Source organism: Agelaius phoeniceus, chromosome 36, assembly GCF_051311805.1.
Source record: "Agelaius phoeniceus isolate bAgePho1 chromosome 36, bAgePho1.hap1, whole genome shotgun sequence".
NCBI lineage: Eukaryota > Metazoa > Chordata > Aves > Passeriformes > Icteridae > Agelaius > Agelaius phoeniceus.
Window position 1 is genome coordinate 1,880,997 of NC_135300.1, and position 19,370 is coordinate 1,900,366.

At 59.1% G+C, this 19,370-nt stretch overlaps 1 protein-coding gene across 1 annotated transcript; it reads left to right on the plus strand.

Moving 5' to 3' along the window:
• Positions 1 to 670: 670 nt before the first annotated feature.
• Positions 671 to 14,718, plus strand: LOC129134364 (uncharacterized). The gene is made up of 10 exons (XM_077192896.1): positions 671 to 731; positions 8,662 to 9,836; positions 12,172 to 12,734; positions 12,896 to 12,981; positions 13,115 to 13,303; positions 13,608 to 13,723; positions 13,831 to 13,889; positions 14,160 to 14,305; positions 14,406 to 14,468; positions 14,552 to 14,718. Exons 1-10 carry the CDS (start codon positions 671 to 673, stop codon positions 14,716 to 14,718), a joined length of 2,625 nt encoding a protein of 874 aa, XP_077049011.1.
• The last annotated feature ends 4,652 nt before the right edge of the window (positions 14,719 to 19,370 follow it).

Here is a 19,370-nt window from a genome sequence, read left to right on the forward strand (position 1 = left end):
GGGACCTTCCCCACGGCAGTGACACCGCGAGGAACCTCCTGAACCTGCTGGGAGTGCCACCTCCGTCCCCTCAAGGGTCACCCTGACCCCGTGTCCCATGTCCCCAATCCCGTGTCCCCTCCACTGTCCCATGTCCCCATCCTGTGTCCCACCATGTCCTTGTCCCTTGTCCCCTGTCCCCATCCCGTGTCCCATGTCCCTTGTCCCTCCCATGTCTCACATCCCCATCCCCTGTCCCCTGTCCCCATCCCATCACCCGTGTCCCCATCCCGTGTCCCATGTCCCATGTCCTTGTCCCCATCCCCTGTCCCCTGTCCCACGTCCCCACAGGATCAGAGCGCGCCCTCGGCCACGCCTGGGACCTTCCCCACGGCGGTGACACCACGAGGAACCTCCTGAACCTGCTGGGAGTGCCACCTCCGTCCCCTCAAGGCCACCGCGCGTCTGTTGTCCCTTTGTGGCGCCACGTGCCGGGGACAGGGCGGTGGCACCTGCCTGGCACATTCCTGGCAGAACCTGCAGAGTCAGGTTTCGTTTCTCGCCCTCCTTTTTATTGTGACCAAAGGTCCCCTCCGGGTGTCCCCTGTGTCCCCAGTGCCGCCGCGCCCGCCGCTGGGGACGGATCCTCGTGTCCCTCTCTCTGTCCCCAACGCCGGAGATCGGGGGGGACATGGGGCGGCTCTGGCGCCACCCGGCCTCGCTCTGCGTCTGCCTCCTGCTGGTCTTCACAGGTGGGACATGGTGGCACCGGGACCCCTCCCCTCGCCACCCCATGGTGGCACCGGGACCCCTCCCCAACCCCGTGGTGGCACCGGGACCCCTCCCCTCCCTGTGCCACCTCTCCCCTCCCCTGGTGGCACCGGGACATGTCCTTGACCCCATGGTGGCACCGGGACATGTCCTTGACCCCATGGTGGCACTGGGACTTGTCCCTGATGCATGGTGGCATCAGGACCCCTCCCCACCCCATGGTGGCACTGGGACCCCTCCCCACCCTATGGTGGCACTGGGACATGTCCCTGATCCATAGTGGTATCAGGACCCCTCCCCACCCCATGGTGGCACTGGGACCCCTCCCCACACCCGTGGTGGCACCGGGACCCCTCCCCACCCCATGGTGGCACTGGGACTTGTCCTTGACCCCATGGTGGCACTGGGACCCCTCCCCAACCCCGTGGTGGCACCAGGACATGTCCCTGATCCATGGTGGCATCAGGATCCCTCCCCACCCCATGGTGGCACTGGGACATGTCCCTGATCCATGGTGGCACTGGGACCCCTTCCCAGCCCCATGGTGGCACTGGGACATGTCCCCACCCCATGGTGGCACTGGGACCCCTCCCCACCCCACGGTGGCACTGGGACATGTCCCCAACCCCGTGGTGGCACTGGGACCCCTCCCCAACCCCGTGGTGGCACTGGGACATGTCCCTCATCCATGGTGGCACTGGGACCCCTCCCCACCCTATGGTGGCACTGGGACCCCTCCCCACCCCCTGGTGGCACTGGGACCCCTCCCCAACCCCGTGGTGGCACTGGGACCCCTCCCCACCCTATGGTGGCACCGGGACATGTCCCCAACCCCGTGGTGGCACTGGGACCCCTCCCCAACCCCGTGGTGGCACTGGGACATGTCCCTCATCCATGGTGGCACTGGGACCCCTCCCCACCCTATGGTGGCACTGGGACCCCTCCCCACCCCCTGGTGGCACTGGGACCCCTCCCCAACCCCGTGGTGGCACTGGGACCCCTCCCCACCCTATGGTGGCACCGGGACATGTCCCCAACCCCGTGGTGGCACTGGGACCCCTCCCCAACCCCTTGGTGGCACCGGGACCCCTCCCTTCCCCTGGTGGCACTGGGACACGTCCCCCACCCCATGGGGGGGGGTCTTGGGGTCTTTGTGGGGGTCTTGGGGTCTTTGGGGGTGTCCAGGGACCTTTGGGGGTGTCCTTGGATCTTGAGACCCACCTGGGGTTCTTGCGGATCTTTGGAGAACCAAGGTTGGTCTTTGGTGGGGACCATGGATCTGGGGTGGGCGAGGGTCTTTGGGGGGTCCAGGGGTGTTTTGGGGGGGGATCCGGGGGTCTTTAGGGGACAGCAAGGGACATTTGGGGTCAGGGGGCTTTGGGATCCCACTGGGGAGGGGTCTTGGGACTCAACTGGGAATCCTTGGGGCATCTTTGGGGAATCTTTGGAGAACCAGGGTTGGATTTTTGGTGGGGATGTTGGTGCGAGGTGGGTGAGGGTCTTTGGGGGGGGGATCCAGGGTGGTGGGAGCCGAGGAGATTGAGGACCCCTTAATGGGGTCAATGGGCCTTGGGGTTTTTGGGGACCCAGCTGGGGGCGCTGGCGATCCTGGGGGCACCTTTGGAGAACCAAGGTTGGGTTTTTGGTGGGGACCATGGTTCTGGGGTGGGCGAGGGTCTTCGGGGGTCCAGGGCTGTTTTGGGGGGGGATCCGGGGGTCTTTAGGGGACACCAAGGGACATTTGGGGTCAGGGGGCTTTGGGATCCCACTGGGGAGGGGTCTTGGGACTCAACTGGGAATCCTTGGGGCATCTTTGGAGAACCAAGGTTGGGTTTTTGGTGGGGGATGTTGGTGTGAGGTGGGCGAGGGTCTTTGGGGGTCCAGGGGAGTTTGGGGGGTGGGGGTCAAGGGATCCTTGGGGTTTCGGGATCCACCTGGGGCTCTTGGGGGGCATTTTTGGGGTTCCAGGGGCGGGGATTTGGGGAGGGGTGGGGGTCCCTGAGGGGCTGGGCAGCTTCTGGCGCTCCGTGGGGTTCTGGGAGATGTTGGAGAGCTCGGCCTGGGCAGGGCCGGCGTAGGAGGAGATGGTGGGGCGGCCATCTTGAAGGGCGTGGCCAGGTCGGTGCTGGGATGACACGGCCACCACTGCTCCAGCAGGGGACAAAACCGTGGACACCGGCGGCATCGGGAGCTCCGATGGGACCACGCTGACCAAAACCAACTGGGATGAAGGCAAGGAGGAAACGAGGACCCTCAACATGAACGCAAACGAAGACACAGGACCCAGCAGCACCACAACCACAACCACCTCAACCACCACAACCACCACAGACATTACAACCACGACAAAAACCTCAGACACCTCAGACCCCACAACCACCTCTGAAACCACAACCACCACAGACACCACAACCACCACGGACACCACAACCACCTCTGACACCACAACCACCTCTGAAACCACAACCACCACGGACACCACAACCACCACGGACACCACAACCACCACGGACACCACAACCACCACAGACACCACAACCACCACGGACACCACAACCACCACGGACACCACAACCACTTCTGACACCACAACCACCACAGACACCACAACCACCACGGACACCACAACCACCTCTGACACCACAACCACCTCTGACACCACAACCACCACAGACACCACAACCACCTCTGACACCACAACCACCACGGACACCACAACCACCACGGACACCACAACCACCTCTGACACCACAATCACCACGGACACCACAACCACCACGGACACCACAACCACCTCTGACACCACAACAACCACAGACACCACAACCACAACGGACACCACAACCACCTCAGACACCACAACCACCTCTGACACCACAACCACCACGGACACCACAACCACCACAGACACCACAACCACCACAGACACCACAACCACCTCTGACACCACAACAACCACGGACACCACAACCACCACGGACACCACAACCACCTCTGACACCACAACCACTTCTGACACCACAACCACCACAGACACCACAACCACCTCTGACACCACAACCACCACGGACACCACAACCACCACAGACACCACAACCACCTCTGACACCACAACCACCACAGACACCACAACCACCACGGACACCACAACCACCACAGACACCACAACCACCACGGACACCACAACCACTTCTGACACCACAACCACCTCTGACACCACAACCACCACAGACACCACAACCACCACAGACACCACAACCACCACGGACACCACAACCACCACAGACACCACAACCACCACGGACACCACAACCACCACAGACACCACAACCACCACGGACACCACAACCACCACAGACACCACAACCACCACAGACACCACAACCACCACGGACACCACAACCACCACGGACACCACAACCACCTCTGACACCACAACCACCACGGACACCACAACCACCTCTGACACCACAACCACCACGGACACCACAACCACCACGGACACCACAACCACCACAGACACCACAACCACCACGGACACCACAACCACCACGGACACCACAACCACCTCTGACACCACAACCACGACGGACACCACAACCACCACAGACACCACAACCACCTCTGACACCACAACCACCACAGACACCACAACCACCACAGACACCACAACCACCACGGACACCACAACCACCTCTGACACCACAACCACCACGGACACCACAACCACCTCTGACACCACAACCACGACGGACACCACAACCACCACAGACACCACAACCACCTCTGACACCACAACCACCACAGACACCACAACCACCACAGACACCACAACCACCTCTGACACCACAACCACCACAGACACCACAACCACCTCTGACACCACAACCACCACAGACACCACAACAACCACAGACACCACAACCACCACGGACACCACAACCACCTCTGACACCACAACCACCACAGACACCACAACCACCTCTGACACCACAACCACCACGGACACCACAACCACCTCTGACACCACAACCACCTCTGACACCACAACAACCACAGACACCACAACCACCACGGACACCACAACCACCTCTGACACCACAACCACCACAGACACCACAACAACCACGGACACCACAACCACCTCTGACACCACAACCACCACAGACACCACAACCACCACGGACACCACAACCACCTCTGACACCACAACCACCACAGACACCACAACAACCACGGACACCACAACCACCTCTGACACCACAACAACCACAGACACCACAACCACCACGGACACCACAACCACCTCTGACACCACAACCACCACAGACACCACAACCACCACGGACACCACAACCACCTCTGACACCACAACCACCACAGACACCACAACCACCTCTGACACCACAACCACCACAGACACCACAACCACCACGGACACCACAACCACCTCTGACACCACAACCACCTCTGACACCACAACCACCTCTGACACCACAACCACCACAGACACCACAACCACCACAGACACCACAACAACCACGGACACCACAACCACCACAGACACCACAACAACCACGGAGACCACAACCACCACGGACACCACAACCACTTCTGACACCACAACCACCACGGACACCACAACCACCTCTGACACCACAACCACCTCTGACACCACAACCACCACGGACACCACAACCACCACGGACACCACAACCACCACGGACACCACAACCACCACAGACACCACAACAACCACAGACACCACAACCACCACGGACACCACAACCACCACGGACACCACAACCACCACAGACACCACAACCACCTCTGACACCACAACCACCTCAGACACCACAACCACCACGGACACCACAACAACCACAGACACCACAACCACCACGGACACCACAACCACCACAGACACCACAACCACCACAGACACCACAACAACCACGGACACCACAACCACCTCTGACACCACAACCACCACAGACACCACAACCACCACGGACACCACAACAACCACGGACACCACAACCACCACGGACACCACAACCACCACAGACACCACAACAACCACAGACACCACAACCACCACGGACACCACAACCACCACGGACACCACAACCACCACAGACACCACAACCACCTCTGACACCACAACCACCTCAGACACCACAACCACCACGGACACCACAACCACCACGGACACCACAACCACCTCTGACACCACAACCACCACGGACACCACAACCACCACAGACACCACAACCACCACAGACACCACAACAACCACGGACACCACAACCACCTCTGACACCACAACCACCACGGACACCACAACCACCACAGACACCACAACCACCTCTGACACCACAACCACGACGGACACCACAACCACCACGGACACCACAACCACCTCTGACACCACAACCACCACAGACACCACAACCACCATGGACACCACAACCACCTCTGACACCACAACCACCACGGACACCACAACCACCTCTGACACCACAACCACCACAGACACCACAACCACCATGGACACCACAACCACCTCTGACACCACAACCACCTCTGACACCACAACCACCTCTGACACCACAACCACCTCTGACACCACAACCACCTCTGACACCACAACCACCACCGACACCACAACAACCACGGACACCACAACCACCTCTGACACCACAACAACCACAGACACCACAACCACCACAGACACCACAACCGCCACGGACACCACAACCACCACAGACACCACAACCACCACGGACACCACAACCACCACGGACACCACAACCACCTCTGACACCACAACCACTTCTGACACCACAACCACCACAGACACCACAACCACGACGGACACCACAACCACCACAGACACCACAACCACCTCTGACACCACAACCACCACAGACACCACAACCACCACAGACACCACAACCGCCACGGACACCACAACCACCACAGACACCACAACCACCACGGACACCACAACCACCACGGACACCACAACCACCACAGACACCACAACCACCACGGACACCACAACCACCTCTGACACCACAACCACTTCTGACACCACAACCACCACAGACACCACAACCACCACGGACACCACAACCACCACAGACACCACAACAACCACGGAGACCACAACCACCACGGACACCACAACCACTTCTGACACCACAACCACCACGGACACCACAACCACCTCTGACACCACAACAACCACAGACACCACAACCACCACGGACACCACAACCACCACAGACACCACAACCACCTCTGACACCACAACCACCACGGACACCACAACCACCACAGACACCACAACCACCACAGACACCACAACCACCACGGACACCACAACCACCTCTGACACCACAACCACCACAGACACCACAACCACCACGGACACCACAACAACCACAGACACCACAACCACCTCTGACACCACAACCACCACGGACACCACAACCACCTCTGACACCACAACCACCACAGACACCACAACAACCACGGACACCACAACCACCTCTGACACCACAACAACCACAGACACCACAACCACCACAGACACCACAACCACCACGGACACCACAACCACCACAGACACCACAACCACCTCTGACACCACAACCACCTCTGACACCACAACCACCACAGACACCACAACCACCACAGACACCACAACCACCACAGACACCACAACCACCACGGACACCACAACCACCTCTGACACCACAACCACCACGGACACCACAACCACCACGGACACCACAACCACCACGGACACCACAACCACCACGGACACCACAACCACCTCTGACACCACAACCACCACGGACACCACAACCACCACGGACACCACAACAACCACAGACACCACAACCACCACGGACACCACAACCACCACGGACACCACAACCACCTCTGACACCACAACAACCACAGACACCACAACCACGTCTGACACCACAACAACCACGGACACCACAACCACTTCTGACACCACAACCACCACAGACACCACAACCACCACAGACACCACAACCACCTCTGACACCACAACCACGACGGACACCACAACCACCACAGACACCACAACCACCACGGACACCACAACCACCACAGACACCACAACCACCACAGACACCACAACCACCACAGACACCACAACCACCACGGACACCACAACCACCACGGACACCACAACCACCACGGACACCACAACCACCTCTGACACCACAACCACGACGGACACCACAACCACCACAGACACCACAACCACCTCTGACACCACAACCACCACAGACACCACAACCACCACAGACACCACAACCACCACGGACACCACAACCACCACAGACACCACAACCACCACGGACACCACAACCACCACGGACACCACAACCACCTCTGACACCACAACCACCACAGACACCACAACCACCACAGACACCACAACCACCACGGACACCACAACCACCACGGACACCACAACCACCTCTGACACCACAACCACCACAGACACCACAACCACCACAGACACCACAACCACCACAGACACCACAACCACCACGGACACCACAACCACCACAGACACCACAACCACCTCTGACACCACAACCACCACGGACACCACAACCACCACGGACACCACAACCACCTCTGACACCACAACCACCTCTGACACCACAACCACCTCTGACACCACAACCACCACAGACACCACAACCACCACAGACACCACAACCACCTCTGACACCACAACCACCTCTGACACCACAACCACGTCAGACACCACAACCACCACGGACACCACAACCACCACGGACACCACAACCACCACGGACACCACAACCACCACGGACACCACAACCACCACAGACACCACAACCACCACAGACACCACAACCACCACAGACACCACAACCACCACGGACACCACAACCACCACAGACACCACAACCACCACGGACACCACAACCACCACGGACACCACAACCACCACAGACACCACAACCACCTCTGACACCACAACCACCACGGACACCACAACCACCTCTGACACCACAACCACCACGGACACCACAACCACCTCTGACACCACAACCACCACGGACACCACAACCACCACGGACACCACAACCACCACGGACACCACAACCACCTCTGACACCACAACCACCACAGACACCACAACCACCACAGACACCACAACCACCACAGACACCACAACCACCTCTGACACCACAACCACCACAGACACCACAACCACCACAGACACCACAACCACCACGGACACCACAACCACCTCTGACACCACAACCACCACGGACACCACAACCACCTCTGACACCACAACCACGACGGACACCACAACCACCACAGACACCACAACCACCACAGACACCACAACCACCACAGACACCACAACCACCTCTGACACCACAACAACCACAGACACCACAACCACCACGGACACCACAACCACCTCTGACACCACAACCACCTCTGACACCACAACCACCTCTGACACCACAACAACCACAGACACCACAACCACCACGGACACCACAACCACCTCTGACACCACAACCACCACAGACACCACAACAACCACGGACACCACAACAACCACAGACACCACAACCACCACGGACACCACAACCACCACGGACACCACAACCACCTCTGACACCACAACCACCTCTGACACCACAACCACCTCTGACACCACAACCACCACAGACACCACAACCACCACAGACACCACAACCACCTCTGACACCACAACCACCTCTGACACCACAACCACGTCAGACACCACAACCACCACGGACACCACAACCACCACGGACACCACAACCACCACGGACACCACAACCACCACGGACACCACAACCACCACAGACACCACAACCACCACAGACACCACAACCACCACAGACACCACAACCACCACGGACACCACAACCACCACAGACACCACAACCACCACGGACACCACAACCACCACGGACACCACAACCACCACAGACACCACAACCACCTCTGACACCACAACCACCACGGACACCACAACCACCTCTGACACCACAACCACCACGGACACCACAACCACCTCTGACACCACAACCACCACGGACACCACAACCACCACGGACACCACAACCACCACGGACACCACAACCACCTCTGACACCACAACCACCACAGACACCACAACCACCACAGACACCACAACCACCACAGACACCACAACCACCTCTGACACCACAACCACCACAGACACCACAACCACCACAGACACCACAACCACCACGGACACCACAACCACCTCTGACACCACAACCACCACGGACACCACAACCACCTCTGACACCACAACCACGACGGACACCACAACCACCACAGACACCACAACCACCACAGACACCACAACCACCACAGACACCACAACCACCTCTGACACCACAACAACCACAGACACCACAACCACCACGGACACCACAACCACCTCTGACACCACAACCACCTCTGACACCACAACCACCTCTGACACCACAACAACCACAGACACCACAACCACCACGGACACCACAACCACCTCTGACACCACAACCACCACAGACACCACAACAACCACGGACACCACAACAACCACAGACACCACAACCACCACAGACACCACAACCACCTCTGACACCACAACAACCACAGACACCACAACCACCACGGACACCACAACCACCTCTGACACCACAACCACCACAGACACCACAACCACCTCTGACACCACAACAACCACAGACACCACAACAACCACGGACACCACAACCACCTCTGACACCACAACAACCACAGACACCACAACCACCTCTGACACCACAACAACCACAGACACCACAACCACCACGGACACCACAACCACCTCTGACACCACAACCACCACAGACACCACAACAACCACGGACACCACAACCACCTCTGACACCACAACAACCACAGACACCACAACCACCACAGACACCACAACCACCACGGACACCACAACCACCACGGACACCACAACCACCTCTGAAACCACAACCACCTCTGACACCACAACCACCTCTGACACCACAACCACCACCGACACCACAACCACTTCTGACACCACAACCACCTCAGACACCACAACCACCTCTGACACCACAACCACCACCGACACCACAACAACCACGGAGACCACAACCACCACGGACACCACAACCACTTCTGACACCACAACCACCACGGACACCACAACCACCTCAGACACCACAACCACCACAGACACCACAACAACCACAGACACCACAACCACCACGGACACCACAACCACCACAGACACCACAACAACCACAGACACCACAACCACCACAGACACCACAACCACCTCTGACACCACAACCACCTCAGACACCACAACCACCACGGACACCACAACAACCACAGACACCACAACCACCACGGACACCACAACCACCACGGACACCACAACCACCTCTGACACCACAACAACCACAGACACCACAACCACGTCTGACACCACAACAACCACGGACACCACAACCACTTCTGACACCACAACCACCACAGACACCACAACCACCTCTGACACCACAACCACCTCTGACACCACAACCACCTCTGACACCACAACCACGACGGACACCACAACCACCACAGACACCACAACCACCACGGACACCACAACCACTTCTGACACCACAACCACCACAGACACCACAACCACCACGGACACCACAACCACCACAGACACCACAACCACCACAGACACCACAACCACCACGGACACCACAACCACCTCTGACACCACAACCACCACGGACACCACAACCACTTCTGACACCACAACCACCACAGACACCACAACAACCACAGACACCACAACCACCACGGACACCACAACCACCACGGACACCACAACCACCACAGACACCACAACCACCACGGACACCACAACCACCACAGACACCACAACAACCACGGACACCACAACCACCTCTGACACCACAACCACCACGGACACCACAACCACCACGGACACCACAACCACCACGGACACCACAACCACCACGGACACCACAACCACCACAGACACCACAACCACCACGGACACCACAACCACCACAGACACCACAACCACCACGGACACCACAACCACCACAGACACCACAACCACCACGGACACCACAACCACCACGGACACCACAACCACCACAGACACCACAACCACCATGGACACCACAACCACCACGGACACCACAACCACCTCTGACACCACAACCACCACGGACACCACAACCACCTCTGACACCACAACCACGACGGACACCACAACCACCACAGACACCACAACCACCTCTGACACCACAACCACCACAGACACCACAACCACCACAGACACCACAACCACCACGGACACCACAACCACCACAGACACCACAACCACCACGGACACCACAACCACCACGGACACCACAACCACCTCTGACACCACAACCACTTCTGACACCACAACCACCACAGACACCACAACCACCACGGACACCACAACCACCTCTGACACCACAACCACCACAGACACCACAACCACCACGGACACCACAACCACCACAGACACCACAACCACCACGGACACCACAACCACCACGGACACCACAACCACCACAGACACCACAACCACCTCTGACACCACAACCACCACGGACACCACAACCACCACAGACACCACAACCACCTCTGACACCACAACCACCACGGACACCACAACCACCACGGACACCACAACCACCACGGACACCACAACCACCTCTGACACCACAACCACCTCTGACACCACAACCACCACAGACACCACAACCACCACGGACACCACAACCACCTCTGACACCACAACCACCTCTGACACCACAACCACCTCTGACACCACAACCACCTCTGACACCACAACAACCTCAGACACCACAACCACCACGGACACCACAACCACCTCTGACACCACAACCACCACGGACACCACAACCACCTCACGCACTACAACCACCTCAACAACCTCACCCACCTCTACCAGCTCAACCACCTCCACCACCTCCACCACCTCAACCACCTCCACCACAAGCACAACCACCACCATTGCAACCACAGCCACCAGTCCAGGTGAGTCTTCCTCCTTGGTGGCCCTCCATAACCACGTCCCTTCTCCCCACCCTGCTCCCAGCATTCCCCAGGTGGCTCCTGGGGTTTCTCCGGGCCGTGTCACATCTCCTGTGTCCTCGGCTCCCTCTCCCAGGTCTGTGCCAGAATGGTGGCACCTGGGAAGATGGCAAGTGCGTGTGCCCCGAGGGGTTCCAAGGTGACTTCTGCGAGGAGCTCATCTGCCAAAACGGGGGCACCTGGGCCAACGGCTTCTGCCAGTGCCCCCCCAATTTCCAAGGGGACAGGTGCGAGGCCGCCAAGGACATCGTGGAGATCAAAAATGGTGAGGAACGCTCCCAAGGCTCCATGGGTTGGCCACCAGACCAGGAATCTGGGCTGAGGTCACCTCTGAGGGGCCAGCCGGGGGTTGGAGTGAGGGTATGACCTGGGAATGGGACCACCATGGAGGGACTCACCCTGGGACGAGGTTGGGTCACCACAGAGGCACCAACCGAGAAACGGGGTCACCTTGGTGAGACCGACCTGGGTTTGGGGTCACCGTGGAGGGACCAAGCTTACCAAGGATGCCAGGGGTGGGATGGGGACACCAGGGTCTCTTCCTTATGGGTCTCCTCTGCTTGGCCAAGTGACGACGAACGCCACGGTGGTGATGAAGGCCAAAATCGACCAGGACTTTAATGAAGATTTCAACAATCCATCTTCAGTGGCTTACCAGAATTTTAGCGGCACGTTCCAGAAGCAGGTCAGGACTCAGCGACGCCGGGGGTGACCCTGGGGACAGCCCCTTGAGGGGGTGACGTGGACCATGACCAGGGCCTGGATCTCCCCCGCCTTCTCTTTGTCTTCCAGATGTGGGAGCTTTACAAAGATATCGAGGGGTTCAGAGGCGTGGAGATCACAAAGCTGAGGTGAGCCTCCACTGGTGGCCAGGTGGGGGTCCTGACCCTCTCCTGAGCTTTGGTGGGGGTGGTTTGGGGTGGAGGAACCCACGGGGATCGGTTTGAGGCGATTCCCTTCAAGTCTGGAGCATCCACATCCCTCCGAGCCACGCTGTGTCCGTGGAGTTCCTCCAGGGTGGTCCAGCCCCGTGTAACTGTGGTGTCCCCTCCGCACTGGACATCCCACACTGGTCCCAGTTTGCTCCAGAACCAAGCGCTGCTCCCCCTTTCTCCTCACAGCGCAGGCAGCATCGTGGTGGACTATGACGTCATCCTGGAGATCCCCGCCACCTCCAAGGCCGAAGAGGTGGTGAGCGCCATCTCCGAGAACCTCGTCGCCGCCATCCAAAACTACAACTGCAGCGAGAACTGCACAGGGGACGACTGTGAGTGACCGTGGTGGTGTCACCCCCACCACCACCAGGTCCTCGCCGAGGGGTGGCTGGCCTTGGGGTTGCCCACCAGCAGCTCCTCTCTCCATGCCAGGTCTCTGCTTCAACACCAACTACACCTTTGTCCTCAACACTACCGTGCAACCGGTGGAAGGAAGTAAGCGAAGCCCGCGAGGGGTTTGGGTGTCCCCCACCTTTCTGGAGAACCCCAAGACCTGAGCCCTGTGTCTCCGCCCTCAGGTCTGTGCGACAGATACATCCATGAGGAGTTCAGACGCTTCTACACGCCGTACCTGACGAGCCTTGGTGTCATCTGCATCACCCGCTGCGACGGCCGCCACGCCGAGCCCCTGCCCTGCGTCCACGGCCGCTGCTCGGTGGGAAGGCAGGGGCCGCAGTGCGAGTAAGGACACGCCCCCTCACCCCCAAAAAAATGGGTGGTGCCCCCCAAAAATGGGTGGTGGCCTCCAAAAATGGGTGGTGCCCCCCAAAATTGGGTGGTGGCCTCCAAAAATGGGTGGTGGCCCCCAAAATTGGGTGGTGGCCCTCAAAAGCCATGGGCGTCACCAGCATGATCTGCCCACCATGGTGACCCCACAACTGTGACCACCCCATGATCTGCCCACCATGGTGACCCCACAATTGTGACCACCTATGACAACCCCACTGCCATGACCACCATGACCATGGTGACCCCATCACCGTGACAACCATGGCCATGACCACCGTGACTACCATGACCACCATGACCATGGTGAACCTATCACCATATCCTATGACCATGACCACCATGACCACCAAGAGCACCATGACCATGATGACCCCACCACCATGACCACCATGACCATGACCACCAAGACCACCATGACCATGATGATCCCACCACCATGACCACCATGACCATGGTGACCCCACCACCATGACCATGGTGACCACCATGACCACCATGACCACCATGACCATGATGACCCCACCACCATGACCATGGTGACACCATGACCACCATGACTATGATGACCCCACCACCATGACCATGGTGACCCCACTACCATGACCCTGATGACCCCATCACCAAGACCACCATGACCATGGTGACCCCACCACCATGACCATGGTGACACCATGACCACCATGACCATGTTGACCCCACTACCATGACCCTGATGACCCCATCACCAAGACCACCATGACCATGGTGACCCCATCACCATGCCCACCATGCCCACCATGCCCATTCCCACCAGGTGCTCGGACCAGGTGGCCTTCTGGTACCAGGACGACGCCTGCAGCTCCCGCATCAGCAAGGTTGGGGTGGCTGTGGGCGTTCCGGTGGCCGTCTTGGGCCTGGTCACCATCATCTTCACCGTCCTCCTGCTGAGATCTCGGAGGCAGAAGGAGCAGTTCAGGTAAACGTGTCACCACGGGGTGAGCTCGGGGGTCCCATGGGGGTCTCGGGTCTCATCCCCATGGGTCCCACCACGCAGGAAGAAGCTGAGGTCCCGCTCGGAGCTCTACAGCAGCGATGATGGCAACTGGGATGGACCTCAGGGCTTTGCCATGGCCAACGCTGCAGCCACCTGGGAAGGTAACGGGCGCGGAGGTGGGGATGGAGGTGGAGATGGGGCAGGGGTCACTGTGGCACCCGGGGGGGGTCCATGGCACCTCTTTCTTCCACCCCACAGACATGGAGACCCCCAGCACCAGCTACATCCACCTGGAGAGGGTGGACACCTCGAGGACGGTGGGTGACACACCCTGATGTTGTCCCCCCCCATTTTCTCTTTGTTTTTGGATGATGGTGGGACTCCATCACCGTCCTCCCATCTCCTTCCTCCCCAGATGCACATCCAGAGGCCCACCATGGTCCCTGAGTGAAGCCACCTGAGATCCAGCAGAGACAGGACACGGAGGAGGGTGACAAAGGGACACGGGGACACGAGGACAACGAGAACCAGGAGGTCCACCATCCTCTTCCTCCCCACGTGGAAGTTTGCACACAGGATTATTTTTAATTAAACACATCCTTAACTTCATTGCCACCCGTCCGATTCCTCTTGGGGACAGGAGGTGGCTCCATGACAAAGGCCAGGCCTGGGTTGGGGACAAGGTGCAGATCCAAGGGAAAACCAGAATCTAAATAAGGAAAAGAAAATATTGGGAATGAGGTAATTATTGACCGAGCGCTTGGGAACCGCCCTTGGGACACCCTGACCCCGGCCGGTGACGAGTGTGGGAGAAAATGTGCCCTTGACCCCAAGCCTGGAATGAAATGTCACCACCCTGGAGGTTCCTCCACACCTCCTTCCCACGGGGACAAAGGGGGTGGAGGAAGAGGAGGAGGAGGAGGAGGAGGGTGGGGCAGCTGTGGTGGCACCAGCCAAGGTGGCACCACCTGTGAGTGGGGGACATTGAGGAGATCCCAAGGTGGCACCACCCTTCATTGTTGGGGACATTGAGGAGGTCCCAAGGTGGCATCACTCATGGATGGGGTCCTAAGGTGGCACCACCCTTCATTGTTGGGGACACTGAGGAGGTCCCAAGGTGGCATCACCCTTGGTTGTGGTGGGGACGTTGAGGGGGTCCCAAGGTGGACAATGGACCACCACGACCATGCTCCCCACCACCATTATTCCCACCACGATGACCACGATGACCCCACAACCCCCATGACCCCATCACCTCCATGACCACCATGACCACACACCCCCATGCCCACTCCAGTCCCATGGCCACCATGACCTACCATGACCCCATCACCTCCATGACCACCATGACCACCATGACCCCACCACCCCCACAACCACCCCCATGACCACTCCGATCCCATGGACCACCACAAACCATCATGACCCCACCACTCCCATCACCACCATGACCCCATCACCTCCATGACCCCACCACCCCCATGCCCATTCCACTCCCATGACCACCATGACCCACCATGACCACACCACCCCCATGCCCACTCCAGTCCCATCACCACCATGACCACCATGACCCCATCACCTCCATGACCACCATGACCACACCACCCCCATGACCACTATGACCCCACCACCCCCATGCCCATTCCACTCCCATGACCACCATGACCATCATGACCCCACCACCCCCACAACCACCCCCATGACCAGTCCGATCCCATGGACCACCACGAACCATCATGACCCCACCACTCCCATCACCACCATGACCCACCATGACCCCACCACCCCCACAACCACCCCCACCACCTTCTCCCGCCCCACGGACGGGGAAGGAGGACACGTCCCCCACCCTGGCGTTGGACCTTGGCCTTCAGCCAATTCCCGCCCCACCCTTCCCGGGCTAAAATCAACATTTTTGTGTCTTGGCAACCAGGAACGGGGACAAAGTCCCCAACACCTGGAGGTGTGGCCAGGTGTGGCCCCAAACACACCTGGCAGGTGCTGGAATGCCGTGGGAGTGTCCCCGGTCGGGGTAAGGTGGGTGTGGGGCTGTCACCTCCAAAAACAGCTCCAAAAAGGTGGTGGGGGAGGTTTGTCCCCTCCCCCAAGCCATCACTGGGGTGGTCCCAGTACAAACCAGTGACACCAGAGATGTTTGAGTGGCTTCATTGAGACAGAGAGGGTCCAGCCCCCTTTTTTGGGTGGGGGGGGGATCGTCACCCTTGAATCTGGGGACAAAGGGAGGTGGGGACATGGCCTTGGAGATGGGGACATGGCCTTGGAGGTGGGGACGTGGCCTTGGAGATGGGGACATGGCCTTGGAGGTGGGGACGTGGCCTTGGAGGTGGGGACGTGGCCTTGGAGGTGGGGACATGACCTTTCAGGTGGGGTCAGGACCCAAAAGTGCTGCTGGAGGTGAGGTCCTCACGTCCCAAAAGTGGGGTCATGACCCAAAAGTGCTCAGAGGAAGAGGAGGAGGGATACAGGAGGAGGATGAAGATGAGGGCAGGGGGTCAAGGTGACCCCCAGGAGAAGGTCCAGGTTGTCCTGCAGTGCTGGGGAGGGGGGACGACGACCTCATTCCATGGGGTTGATGATGGGGGTTATGACGGCGATGATGGTGATGATGGTGATGGTGGAAATCGTGTTGATGATGGTGGTGGTGATGATGGTGATGATGGTGATGGTGGAAATCGTGTTGATGATGGTGGTGGTGGTGATGGTGATGGTGGTGATGGTGGAAATCGTGTTGATGATGGTGATGGTGGTGGTGATGATGGTGGTGATGGTGGAAATTGTGTTGATGATGGTGATGGTGATGATGGTGATGATGGTGATGATGGTGACCATATGGGTCATGACAATAATGATGGTGATGATGATAATGATGGTGATCATGAAGAAGATTTTGATGCTGATCATGGTCACGATGATGATGATGATGATGATGTTGATGTTAATAACACTGGTGGCATTGACGATGACGACGACGATGATGATGGTAAAGTTCTGGTGGTGGAAATCACCACCCCACCGGATCTCATAGCTCCGTGACGAACCTCTCCGGCCGCGGGATTTGGATCTGTTGGGACGTGACGGGGAAGATTCGGTGGAGAATGGGGCGTCAGGAACACCTGGGGCGTCCCCGCTGCCCTGGCCCCACCACGGCAGGAGAGCGGGGGGAACTCACTGGCACCGAAGTGTCCACGGCCTCGAGGTTGACTGGGTGGTCGTCCTGGAGCTGGACATCTGTGGGACAGGAGGGTTCAGTGGTGGTGCTTGGGGTGGGGATGGGGGGCAACAACAACCGACCCCACCACCAGCGACCCCTCCCCACCACCCCACTCCACGCCCACCTTGGTTCCGGAAGCTGAAGCTCCCTTGGGGGCTCCACTCCTCGCTGATGTTCTGGTACCAATTCTCCATCATCGCCTGCTCGGCCCTGGGGATGGGACAGGGGGTGCTGGGGGTCACCACCAGCAGCTCCATCCCTGCCTGGACCCCCCCAGCTCCTCCACAACCCCGCAAAGGACCAAGGTCCCCCCCCTCTGAACCCTCAGGACCTCATTGAGGATGAGGAACATCTTGGAAGCCACCAACCCAACGAGATGTCCCACCACATGGAGACCTCC

Bases quoted from the DNA above. Each gene is read 5' to 3' on its own strand.
- LOC129134364 (XM_077192896.1), top strand. From the start codon at position 671: ATGGGGCGGCTCTGGCGCCACCCGGCCTCGCTCTGCGTCTGCCTCCTG. The intron at 732-8,661 runs GTGGGACATGGT...CAACCACCACAG, and splicing joins CCTCCTGCTGGTCTTCACAG to ACACCACAACCACCACAGAC. The intron at 9,837-12,171 runs ACAACCACCACG...CAACCACCACAG, and splicing joins CCACAACCACCTCTGACACC to ACACCACAACCACCTCTGAC.